The 13,606-nt window shown below is 43.0% G+C and overlaps 1 protein-coding gene across 1 annotated transcript; it reads right to left on the bottom strand.

Annotated features, from left to right (window-relative positions):
- Positions 1–291: 291 nt before the first annotated feature.
- Positions 292–3,522, bottom strand: SMIM30 (small integral membrane protein 30). Its single transcript, XM_074605496.1, has 2 exons — positions 3,382–3,522; positions 292–3,010 (listed from the first exon to the last, which is right to left on the bottom strand). The coding sequence occupies exon 2, from the start codon at positions 2,936–2,938 to the stop codon at positions 2,753–2,755; it is 186 nt and encodes a 61-aa protein (XP_074461597.1). The 5' UTR covers positions 2,939–3,010; positions 3,382–3,522; the 3' UTR covers positions 292–2,752.
- Positions 3,523–13,606: the final 10,084 nt, after the last annotated feature.

Raw genomic sequence — 13,606 nt, 5'->3', positions numbered from 1 at the left:
CTTTGCAACTGCAAGCTGCAGTTTCAAAGTCAGAGGACCAGCTCCTTCGAAGTGCTCTGAAGTAACTGATATTGAAACAACGTAATTTTTACATATACAAGTAATAGGACCAAGAGAAGTACACTTACTGTACAAAAGTTCAACTGAAAACACATCTTACACCAAATTAGTTTGCAAGGTCACCTAACATAAACAAAGCATATAAGAAAATAATATTTAATATAAGGAATTTCAGCAGTTTCAGTCATTTCTGTCATCCCTGTTTTCCTAAGAACTACTTCATCAAACTGATGACAAATCATATGTGAAAGTTTATTAAGACAGAAGAAAAACAGGGGTATCCGATTTTACACTCAAGTCATCGACAAATGCAAGTCTCTTAACAATAAAGCTTCTGTCAAAATCCAGGAAACAACACCATTATGCTGTGCAAACACCTTTCAATGAAGTACATACAGCTTCAGGCAAAAAACACGCTTCCTCATATCCCTATGCCTGACGCTAATTACTCTGCTAAAATTTTGTTCTGATGCAGTGAAACTGTTGCACAATTCTGTGAAACTATTGCCAGGGATCTTTTCCAAAGTGAAGATAAAGGAGTCTGTGGAAAACTGCTTGTGATAACATCTATTCTATTCAAAGAGCAATATTTAATATTCTGATCAGAAATTGACAAACCACTTGAATGCTGGGAAATACAAAGTCAACTGAGGATGGGTTTTTCTTGTTTGTTTGTTTGTTTTTTTAAAAGGGTAATGGTTTAGCCAAAGTAGAACATGGAAGATCACACCTGATGTGTGCTTCCATTGACCCAGTTGAGTAATCACACACAGGATCACCCACTGCTGCTGGGCAGCCTTCAAAGGCAACACTACTGTCTGAAGTTCCTCTAAACCTGCAAATGTCATTTGTACATAGTAATTGTGCACCATATCCCATTCTGACTTTGGAAGCCACAAAAAGGGTTCAAGAAGAGCTACCTGGCAAGATGTAGATCTCATCAGAGTAACTTTGTGACCATTATTATTCCTGTAACTTGAGAGCAGAAACCTACATTCTTGTGGCTTGCTGGGTTGAGTCCTACAGTTTCAGCCCCATTGCAATTTTGGAAGCTTTCCTTTTACCTTCCTCTCTCTACCAACCATGACAGAGGGAAATAAATTGCAAGACTGAAATAACCAGGGCTTCTGTCTCCTCAGAGGTTGGAGAGAGAAGTCAAGCCAGCCACAAATGGCATATAGAATACAGAAATCTTCGAATTGGGAGAACATGATCTGCCCACTCAATTACTTCTCTAAGACCTGCCTTGCTTTGTGCTCTGCTGAACAGAGACACTTAGAGAGGAAGGGGAGGAATAGTATCAGAATGCATAGCTCTGCATCACATTTAACCTTTTTCCCCAGCTCTGAAAGATAAAAGTCAAGACTTCTAGCAAGAGTGGCAGCGTCCACAGCAAAAGATCAGAAGAAAATTCTGTGAGCTGTGGAGAGCTCACCTTTCTATGCTCCTTATTCTGCTGCTGTTACAGATTGTGCTCCTTGTCTCAAGCGGACAGCTAGAACACCCTAAGAAGCCAGAGGGACCTGCAGTACACATTCTTGGCTGTGCCATTTCACTTTTGGTACTTAAGGAAAGAAACAGGTCCTGGATATGCTGCTGAGTAGAGTCTTTCAACCATACACCATACAATCTGACTGAGCATGAATAGAATAAGACTATTTATATCTCCCATTTTGCATCAGGATTTTTTACTTTGGTTGTGGTCCTAATCTTCTATGGAACTCACATGCATCGATTCGGTAAAAAGCCTAAATGTTTAGCTAGCAACATAAGTTTGTCATGAGGAAGACACTTGAGAACAATGGACCTGTTGACTAAACCCAAGACTTTAACAAAACATGTTCTTTCCATATTGCAAAAGAAACGTGCACAACCGTCTTGTTATAATTCTAATAATCCCCTAATGCAGAAACACTACATGTAATTCCTCATAATAAGACATAACGTTTTGGGAAAAAAATACAAACACCAAATGAAATAAGCCTTCAACCTGGTGTGCCTAAAGGAAAGCTGAGTACAAAAAATAAACAAGAGAAAAAAATCATATTCTTAATCTGATTTGCGTAACCTTACATGTACTTTTCTGTGAAATACACGCTAAAGAAAAATAGTGGTCCCATTCTGAAGTGTATCTACTTGGTAAGAAGAACACAGGCTACAGGAGAGGCACATTCTAAAATAAAAATACATAAGAAAAAAAAGTTTTCCATGTTTTCTTAGTTCTCTGAAGTCTCATCCCTGTGACAGCAGCAGTGAGCTGTTAGGTGTTAACTGTCATTACAAAGAATGTGAGCACACACACACGAGTCAAAGCAGTCTGCTCACTAGCTAGCTAGTTAGGAGTACTTATCTAGTTAGGAGTACTTCCAAAGCTCTGTCACCCTGACTGGAAGATTAATAGCTGCTTCCTCCTGATTAACCCTTGAAACCAAAATTGCGGAACCTGTTGATCGTCTCCGTCACATGTTGCATTTATAACCATTTTCTGTGAACCACCTTGTGGTTTTCCTTCCCCATTCAAATAGGCCTCGCCCTTCTCTAAGGCAATATCTAAGCACAGTAAGAGGGGTTTGCAGAAATATCTACTACATGGTTTTTGAAAATTATCCATAACTGAAGCTCAGTTTTACACCCCAGATCTCAACCCCAAGCTGTGTTTGGAAATTCTCTTCATCTGAGCATCTTCTTGAAATCACTGCTGTCCATTCCTTCTCCTTGCGTACAAGCCAAGGCAGGCACAGAATCCGACGACGCTGACAGCCAGGCCTACTAGGAAGGCGATGGTGTCTCCTGCGTCCAGGGCTTCAACTCCTGGCAGCACCAGCAGCAAAGAAACGAGGACCAGGAAAAGTTTTGAGGTGCTCTCGGCAGAAGGCATGCTGCCAGCCAGCTGACCCCAAGAGGAAGTTAAAACGAGGAAAGCGGCGGAAAACAGGTTCTTGAGCAGTATCTACAAGGAAAACAAAAGGAACGTGACAGCATTTCCCTTCCTTCTCCCCTGGAATTGTCTTTCCTCCAACTCAGGGCACGTCCCTGCAAGAGCCCACCGGGTCTGACCCGGACAGGCCGCTCCCCAATAGTTTTTCCCTCAAGAAAACTCCACTCCAGCCGAATCACCGCGCCGAGATACTCCTCGGTGGCCGAGGCCGCCTGGGCCGCCCGGGACGAGCGGCTTTCCCGCCCTTTCCCCCGGCGGTGGCCGCTGACAGGTCTCTGGCCCCGTCCCCCTCTCGTCCGCGCCCCGTCCCGGCGGCGGTGGGCCGGCCGCTCCCCGGGGCAGCCCCGCACGCCGGCCCTGTCCGCACGGTGCCCCTCAGTCACCTCCTGCCGCCGGCTCCGGGCTGGGGGAACGTCCCCGCTCCGCGCTGCCCGGCGGGGCCCTCAGCTCTCAGGGGCACCGGCCCGCGCCGCCTCGCCGCGCTCCCGCAGCGGCCATGACAGGAAGAGGCGGTGGCGCGGCCGGGGGCGGGCGTGACCCGGCCGGGCCGCCTCCCGCTCCCGCCGCGCACCGCCGCCCAGCGGCTCTCGCCCGTCCGCCGCCCCCCGCCTCCTCCGCCGCCCCCCGCCTCCTCCGCCGCCCCCCGCCTGGGGTTCTCCTGGGCGGCTCGGGGGAAGAGGCGCTGCCAGCGGCCGGGGCGGCACCGAGGCCCTGCGGAGGTCGGCCCGGGCTCGGAGCCCAGCGCTGTCGGTGGGGCCGGGCGCCAGCGGGGAGCCCCGGAACCCCCGGCCGGACATCAAGCCCCGGCCTGGGGGCGCCGGGCCCCCGCTGAGAGTGGACTCCAGCCAGGGCCGCGGTGGCGGCCGGGCGGCCTTACGGGAACCTGGGCGCCCGGGCAGGGAGCAGGGGCCGCGCCTCCCCCCGCGGCTTTATTGAAGTAAAATCATATAAATGTACCGACTTGGGCCGGTTGTCTGCGCTTTCCCCTAAAAAGAGCACAAGTTACCACCTTTAGTTTGAGTTACAGGCAGTGCCTACTTCACTTCAGATTTAGGTTCTTGTGCAACAGTGATAACAAGCGCTAATCAGTGCCGTGATAACCAACTCCTGCTCTGAGGAAAGCAGTTAAAGCGGTTTTATAGGGTGGAGAGCAGCGCGGTGCCTTGTAAAACAAAAGGACACAGAGAAGTGTTATCAGGTAATTACCTGAGGTTACCCCCAAAACCTAAGTCAAGCTTGTCCAGATTTTTATCTTACTTATTATTTGGATAAAGCTGCTTGTAGAAATACTGTGTTACGCTGTTCTGTTACACAGGATCAGGGTTAAAATGTCTAAGTGCCACAGGGGCATACACTGGCCAGTTCCTAGTCAGAACTCAGTTTTTGTTTTTCAGTGGAAAACGTGTGTGCTTAGGTTTGCTTAAAAGACATGTAAGCAGCAATCATTGTAGATTCAAAGTACGCGTGTCTTCAGAATGCTTGTAGAAATAACCAGAAAAAAATATGCTAATCTAATGGCAAAATTAACCCAGAATTTGTACTCCATGACTTCAGTCATTAATTCATGATAACTCATTTTCTCACAATGTTTCCCTGGACTTGTGCAAGCAAGCAGCTTTTGTAAACATTTTTCTTTACAGAAACACTTTCCGCTTAAAAAGCAGTGGAAATCCAGATGGATTGTTTGACATACATATAGCTCTGCCTTATGTAATTTCACTGTAATTGCCCCTGAGTAACCATTCTTTATGCTTACAGGAACTTTGTACGTCTGAGGTGGGATGTTGCCATCTTCTTTTATTCACTCTTTTATTAATGCCCTTCTTTTCCCTGTCTGTCTGGATCCAGCAGCTGTCAATCATCTTAGACTATAAACTTCCAGGGATAGGAAGTCTTTTTGCTCCGTCTTTACACCAAGTAGCTTCAAAGCTTCTTTATAAGCAGCAGTGCCTAGACTCTGTGATAACGCAAATAATAATAAATATCAGTAGAAGTGATAAACATCCCTTTTATTAATGAAAACACCTATTTCACAGTTTTTCTGATCTGAAATACTGAATGCTTCTTGTTCAGTTCTGAAGGGATTTTCTCAAGAAGCTGATGCCAGATAAACCCCCTGGAGAAAAATCCCGAAACTTCTGAGAAAGTTGTCGTGGCATGGAGGAGAGTAATAGTGCAACGCTGGGCCAGTTCTTTAATGAATCACAGATAAATCTTAACCCCTACAGAACCTGAAGAGTGGCAATTTGAAGCACAGGAGGTAGATGTCATCTTAATCACCCCCGTCCTCTCAGAGACTGAGCCTTGGAGTCCTGTCCCTCTTAGTTCCCTGCTTGGCCTACGTACTGCATCCTGCACTCTCGACAGGTAAATGTTACACTGTTCTGCAATGTCAAAAAATATTTAAATCATCCCTGTAAATTTCAGTGCTGTGTTTGCTGTCGCCAGCACTTACCAACTAAAATTTTCAATAGTTGTCATTTAGTCCTGCAAAACAGATGTGAGGGGGTTGAACGATGACTTTCAAGGCTATCTTTTATATCTAGAAATGACAAACCTTTGGACTTGCGTATTTTGAAGGTGAGGCATGTAAAATTCAAGGGGAAGACTGGGCTTAACATGCTCACCTTGCTATTCTTCTCAACAACTGTAGAAATTTACAGGCAGTTGAAATGACACTGATAAGTACAGTAGGGATGTGGAAAATATTGATTGTAAGATATATAATTTATTAGTAATATAATGGAAGTGCCACTGAGAGCTAGAAAGCAGTGCCATTTGGGGATATTTCTTTGGCTTATTAGTTCTTTCAATGCCATTGCATTTCTTAGCTTTGGCTTCAGAAACAGTGCTGCTTTGAAAAAAAGCCAAAACAGGGCTAAACAGGGAAGGAGGCTCTAGCGGGTTTTTGTGCTGTCTGAATAGCAGAGAAATGTGTATTCAGCTTCAAGGTCTGCCATCAACTTCCTGCATCACCTCAGGCAAATCTTCCTTTTGACCTATCACTGCTTTGATTGCTTAGCTCAAGCTATTATGTAACTAATATTCAGAGGAAAGATGGAGAATTCCCAGAGCTGGCAAGCTAAAGCTTTGTAAATTTTGAGCACAAGGCTAAGGAGGTATACACGAGACTGGGAATTGAACATAAAGTGCACTTTCTGGAGTAGAAAGAGTTATGAGATAATCAGCAGAGCAAGGCTACGCCCTGAAGAGGGCATTCAAGTTTGTGGGTTTTTTTTTTTCCTTCCTATTTGGTTCATCTTCTTTTGAGAGACATTTGTTTATTGCATGACCGCACTGATCTAAGAAGCTTTCTGATCAATTTTTGGACTTCAGTTTTACTGCTGTAATGAGAAATGCTAACTCTGATTACCGATAAGACATTGACTACGGGGCAATGATTATCACTTCCACATCAACATGTTCACCCTTGAGCTACTTTTCCCTGATGATACTTAATCTGACGTTTTCGCTGTCTATCACTGTGTCCTCATCTCTTCACTCACAGATATGCATCCAGGTTTTCTACAAAACCCATGAGTTGCTTTATTTGTACTTCTCTGGGTGTTTTTCTTTGAGCTTCCCATCAGAAAGTATTCTACCACAACCACCTCATTTGCCTCTGCAGAAAAAAACAAGTTAAAATACAGCATGAATTACTTCTATCATTAACCTTTTCCCCATTTGCTTCTCAGTCTGCTGTCAGAGAAATTTTGACTTCATCTTTTCTCTTCCTTCCTTTCTCATTATCCCCTCCCTTACCACCATGTGTGTCTACTTCATCCTGCCTTCTTTTTTCCCATTTATTTCTCAAGGTCCTTAAGTTTCCTCTCAAATAAATGTAGGTAGTCACTGACCTTCCCTGTCATGAAAACCCAGTTGGATTCCCTTCCTGTACTATCATTCCAGTCACATCTAACCTCTCCAAAATGCTGTCTAAAACTGCTCCAATTATGTCCTACACCTCCTTCTCTGTGGCTCATTCCTTCTGCCGTCATCTCGAGCTGCTCACGTTAGTATCTCTAGTTAGCATCTCAAACATGAAGGCCTGTCTTTCGTCATTGTCTCTTGACTGATGGACTGCTTTTGAAACTTTCATTCCTCTTCCCAAATCTAGTAAAATCTTTAAAAAAAACCCTTCCTTTAAAAAAGACTTTCCCAATTCTTCACTTCTCCTTCTTGAATCTTTAGTGCTGAATCTTCCTTTTCTGCTGCTGAGAATGTGCTAGGTTTCCATCTGTGTTTTTTCTCCTTGACTCTGTATATTTTCCCTGGCTGCCCTTATCAACAAATACGGCTTTGGATACCATGTTTCAACTCATGTTTTCTTTGTCTTCCTTCTCTTTTTATTCCCACTTGATGATGTTGAATTCTTACCGCATGTAGCCCAGCAGCTCCTAGGCCTAACAGTTCTCTTCTGACTGTATGACCTAAAGTCATGTCCTGACAGTTATTCTTGTCCCTCGCTGTGACCCCTGCAGCTTTGTTTATTCAAGATGCTACTGCGAAGGGGCCTCTCTCTGTTTTGACATTTTTACTGTGTTCCCTCACTTCTTAATCCTCCGCTGGTACACTTCCTCTTTTGCTGAACCAAAGACAATTTTCTTCTCAGTCCTGGAAGGTCTTTGCAGTATAATCTTCCTTCACACTGGCTTATCCTATTGCCATGTCAGGAGGTTAACTTCTACCTTTCTTTTGTCACCCCTGGCAGACTCCTTTTGATCCCTCTGAGAAGCAAAAGTTACTTCTTTCTGAGAGCATGGAAAGGCTTACAGAAAGGATCACACCACTTTTTGATGGAAAATTCTTTCCTTTGGTACCACATGCTTCCTGCTGTCCTTTAGGCAGACATGAAAATAAAGGATTAAATAGCCCACTGATTCCTCTTCCCTTGGTCCTTTGCTCCTTTAGCCTGGTGGGGGATCTCCTCTGCCTGCTGGAACCTCTTTAAATTCTCTTGCCAGCACTTCAGAGACATCTCTGTGCAGCGCTGGCTGGAGCAGAGAGGCATGGAGGCAGCTGCCAGCCCTGCAGAAAAAAAGCTCTGGAGTTGGTGCTGGCAGGAGGCGGGAGCGGTGAAACCGCGGGAGTGAGTGCAGAGGATGCCAGCCAGAGTTAAACACCCATTGATTTACTTCCCCGCTAAACTCTGCAGGGGAATGTGAGCACTACCCATCAATAATGGCAAATCCGGGGATTCCCTGTGATTATTGCGAGCGCTGTCATGCTTTTTCTGGATTATGAGGACCAGGCTCTCGGGGTTTTTTAAAAGCATATTAAAGTAGAGGTAGATATCAGCTGGAACGGTGCATCCAGACTCCCTCCAGCTTTGAGAAAGTTAAGTCTGAATCCAGCCTTACTAATGTAAGCTATTGAGATGTTCTCACATTGTTCATCAGTGTTTCCACAGGTGGGTTGAGTATTGTGTATTGGTTTTGTGATTCTTTTTGAGAAAAATAAACTATTGTACAATATTAGCAAGGAAAACGTATATAGCACAAGCAGTTCAGCTTCAGAGCCACCTTCATCAGTATTGAATGGTAAGCAAAAGTAGATACTATTCAACACAAGAATGACAGAATGAGATTTACGGGGGGAGTAGCAGCTGTCATCCACACATTGTTTTGTATAGTACATCTTTTTTTTCCAAGCTATGCTGTCAAATGTTTTCTTGACTTCTGTGCATGTGGCTGTAATAAGTTGGAGAAGTTTCATGAAAATAAAAATTGATTTAAACATAATAAATTTGTATAATCATATGTTTCAAATCTAGATCTAATCCATATTTGGATACCTGTTTAACTATAGTAACATGTCAATAGCCTTTTTTACTTTTTTTCTAGCTTTAGGCATTTAATTAGACATAAAGCTTGCCTACTTACGGAGGGAGTTCTAGCCATCTAAATCTGAGTGTGTTAGTCATAAATGAGAAAACTGGTATTATAAAAACTGTTCCTTACATTTGCATGCCGAAAATACAGTTTTGTTCAAGATCGGTGCCCAAAGAGGGAGGCTGCGGAGATTAGAAGGTAATTTGGGAAAACAGGAGGTTAGTGTCTGGCTCAAGGTGGTGTGCCTTTGGCAGAAGAAGGGGCACAATTCAGAAGGAGGAGCCAGGCTACATGCCAAAACTCACTGCCTTGGGGAGGAGAATCACAGAATCGCTGAGGCTAGAAGGCACCTTTGTGACAAGAGATCACCTTGTCCAACCACCTGCCCAAGGCAGGATCAGCTTTGAGCTGTGTCCAGGCTTTGAATATCTCCAGGGATGGAGACTCCATGTCCTCTCTGGGCAACCTGTATCAGTGTTCGATCACCCTCACAGAAAAAATTTTTTTCATATGCTTACGTGGAGTTTATTTCAATTTGAACTCATTGCCTCTTGTCCTTCACCAAATGTCACTGGAGGTCACTGTAAAAAGCCTGGCTCTGTCTTTAACCCCACATCAGACATGTATATGTATCGCTAACAACCTGCCTGAGCCTTCTCTTCTCCAAACTAACCCATTCCAGTTCTCTCAACCTCTTCTCACATCCTAAATGCTCCAGAGCCTTGATCACCTTTGTGCCCCTTTGCTGGACTCATCCCAGTATATCCATGTCACTCTTGTACCAGGGGGCAAAGGGCTGGACCCAGCACTCCAGACATGTCTCACCAGTGCTGCGCAGAGGGGAAGGATCACCTCCCTCACTCTGCTGGCAACACTTCTCCTCGTGCAGCCCGGGATGCTGTCGGCGAATGGTATGGCCCTACAGTGGTGCTATGCTCTTCCAATTTTACACTGAACTGCGGAGTAGAGGGGTTTTGGAGTAATTTATACACCCCTTGACAGCTCTTCAAGTTATCACGCTCATTAAATGCTCTGTGGTTCTGGGGCGCTAATTAGAACATGTTTTCGTGTATTCCGTGTAACGGGGCCTTAAAAAGGCAGCTCAGTATTTCTCTTCATCAACTCAGCACTTGCTCGAGAGGAACTTTTTGGGCTGACTCAGATCTTTCAGAACCTTTTAGTCAGGGACCAGTGTCAAAGGGACCAGGCTGCTCAGCTGTTATTCGTGAAGAGTGAACAGACCTGCCACAAAATGAGCAAGAGGTTGAGATGACTACGGGTTTTTATGGAAGCATATCCGAGGCAAGAAGCAATTAAATTTATACAAATAATGAAAAATGAACAAAGCCTGGAGAAGGAAAACAGGAAAAAGTAAAAATATCTCCATGACGCCAAGCAGAACTCACGGTGAGAGTTGCTGAAGACAGAGAGAATAAAACTAAACTCTTCAAAGGAAAAGAAAGTGTCATAGTTGCAGCTGACTCTACTGAGAACTGATTAAAATGTTTCAATTCATCTTGGACAACTTTATTTAGCATTTCTGAGCTTGAATTCCCTGTCTACAGTATCGTCTCCTTGATATGTAGTAGAATTTTTCCATTGCTTTCAGTGAGGCCATGATTCCACCTATATCTGAAAAACAGGGGCAATCATTCTTCCCAATATTGCCAAAATTTCATAAATTTTCTAGTGCATATGTAGCAGTCCAATGGTAGTGGCAAGCCCACAGGAAATCCTATAAATAATTACACTTAAAGTCACTTATCCTAAAAGCCACATGCATTTGTTTGGTAAACGCTGAAGTTTTGCTGTTGCAAGCCAGCAAATTGCATTTTATTTGTGGAATGTATTTCCTGTATCTTATCTTATCTTGGTCATAGAAGGCCCTAAAAATACTTTGTAGAATACAAAGTAAATCTGGATTATTTCAGTGCCAGTCTAAAAGGGAAGGGACATCACTCATGAGGGGTACATTTAATGAGCCAACTGTCCGCTTTCAATAGCCTGCAATTCATTCCAGCACTTGGTTATTTGGCTCCCTTTTCATTAGCAAAACAGTTTGAGTTTCACTGTTGAACTAAATACACAGCTGTCATTACAAAAGACACCGTGATTCAGAAAAATATAACTGCCTAATGTCTTTGTGTTTCACAGATTACACAAACTTTTAAAGGAAAATGCATTTAGCTTCTGTCACCAGTCTGAAAATTCATGCAGTGAGAAATATCACTCGTGATGTGTAAACTGAGCAATACAGTTGTAAATACATGTAATTAAAACTGACATATCTCACCTTAATGGCTCCAGTGACCATGGTGATAAAAATCTAAGACACATGAAACGTGGAAGCTATATATTTTTTATGTGTATGTTTAATAATAATATGGATATAAATAATAAAATAATACTAACAGCCAGGTTAGTATTAGAGAACTCAATCCAAACTCACCCACAAAAAGTTATTGAATTTTTTTTTTCATAGATTTAGTGATAGGTGATGTTTAAATACTAGTTTTCACGCACGGATTTCATGGCATGTTCTGAAGGACAGCAGGGATGGTCATCCCCATTTTACAGCTGGAATAATTAAGACATGGAAATATGAAACGAATTACTGAAATTCTTGCAGAAGTTCAACAGCAAAGGCAGGGAAGGATCTTGTGCCTTCTTATTCTTGCCACTTCTGTTCCTATTGTAGCTGGTGGTAACTTCCACAGATTTTTGCAGAAACAGAAAAGGAAAATCCTTTTGAGAAAATGCACTGTCTCTGTCAAGATGTATGGAATTTCCTGCCAAAAGCACACAGCCCGTGAGTGTCCTGGGAGATGTCTTTTGCAATGGAAAGTTCAACCTTTTCCGTGCTGACTGGCCTTATGTTCCAGCAGCGATACAAAGACGACTGTGATAGAAGCTGTAAAGAAATGTACAACATAGATAAATACTTATGTCAGTATATTCAAAATTCATTGGTAACATCTTAGATCACAAAACATTTTATCTTACCAATGCTCAAATTCAAATGGGGTGGAGGTTGCTTCCCTTAGAGGGCTATTTGCTGTTTTGTGTAATCACAGTCCTTTCTCCAGAGCAGGGGTAGAGTAAATTGCGCGTTTTATGCATTAGGGAAGTGTAACTTCTTTTCAGAAGTGTCTATAAATATGGTCTGCAATCATTTCATCTATGGCTGTGAACTCATCAGTATCAGAACAGAGCAAGGCTCAAACTTTGTCATTTAGATAAAATACCCAATAGCCATGATAATATAAATGCATAAAACAGACACACACTCAAACATGCATTTATATGTATGTAAACAAAAGTATGTATGTATATATATATATGCATAAACACAAATACACTCTTGAAGTATTTCAACGTTTCACTTCCCCCTTAGTCTGAGCTGTGTGACAGTGCACATTTTGCCTGACATCCCATGAAGCGCTTAATCTTGTGCTGCCCTGTACGCTCACACGCGGTGCCCGGGCGCTCAATGAGAGGAGCCAGCTGGTTTAGTTTACCCACATGCTTGATTGCTTCACGGTGTCAGGAGCAGCACGTTCAGGGCTCTGCCAGGTAAAGCCCTAAACATGTATCCCGGCAAACAGAGGAGGCAGTAAGTTCCTGCAGTTGGCATCCTGCTTTTTGATAAAACTATTCTAAGTATGAAGGTTGGATTTTCAGCGTGTAGAAGCCAGGTTTTATGCCTCAGTGTCATGTGCCATCGCAGACCTCTGTACACAAACCAGCAATGACTGTTCAGACAAACTTTGTAATTAAATGCAAACATGTAGAAAAGGCAACTACATTAAAGACCATTTGAAAATGGATCCTAATGTGTAATGCTTCGGAGGACGTAGAGAATAAACTCCTAAAAAAGGGGTGACAGGAGATTACTAAATTTGAAACCAATTTTGTCTGAGCATCTGCATTCTAGTGCTTTTGACTAAATTGTAAACACATTGTCTATCTGTTCTCATTGCAGAAAATCTTGAAAATATTTAATAGGTGGTGGTAATTGCTCATATTCGTAGTCTCTGGGGACTCCTTTTGCCAGTATCTGTCATCTTCTGGAAGTGCCAAGCACTGAGGGATTCAAAATTTATTCTGACTCTTTTATGACTTGCAGTCCAAATAGAGATAATAAGTCACACCTTCTCTTCACCAGCCTGTAGTGATGTAGCCTCTTATTTACCCATGATTGCAGGCAATTAGAAAGCATATATCCATTAGGCTGCCGATTTTGGAACACAATAGCTGTATGCAGATTGGTTTAGACATTGCTTTCCTTACAAACATTGTCCTTCTGTTTCATACCTTTTTATTATTTTCGATGAAACAAAAGATTTATGCGGGTCATGGGGAGGCCATAAAGGAGAAGGTTATATGGGTCAAAGAGGGAGATGACAGGAGCATGGACTGGTATTTTCACACTAGGTATAGAGTGAAAAGGTTGGATTTTGATTTAAAGCGAAAGCTATGTCAAGGTCTATTGACATTTAGGTGCCTGGCAGAAAGTACGGTTAGAAGATTACACTGCAAGCTGCAGAGAGCGGTTGTATTCTTCATACTGTGGAAAAGAAAACAGAAAATTGGTTTTGATGACTTTTAAGATGTGAAGCCAGACGGCGGCCTTCTAAATTTATTGCTGTAAAGCAATAATTTCTGATCGGTTCTGTAACTTTCATTGCTACTGGACCAGGTGCCTTATGCTATGATGCTGAGGCTGTTTCAAGAAATACCACAGAACTGGGATTATATTGGATAATAATAAAAAAAA

Source organism: Larus michahellis, chromosome 1, assembly GCF_964199755.1.
Source record: "Larus michahellis chromosome 1, bLarMic1.1, whole genome shotgun sequence".
Taxonomy (NCBI): Eukaryota; Metazoa; Chordata; class Aves; order Charadriiformes; family Laridae; genus Larus; species Larus michahellis.
This window is presented reverse-complemented; position numbering and strand designations above follow the sequence as displayed.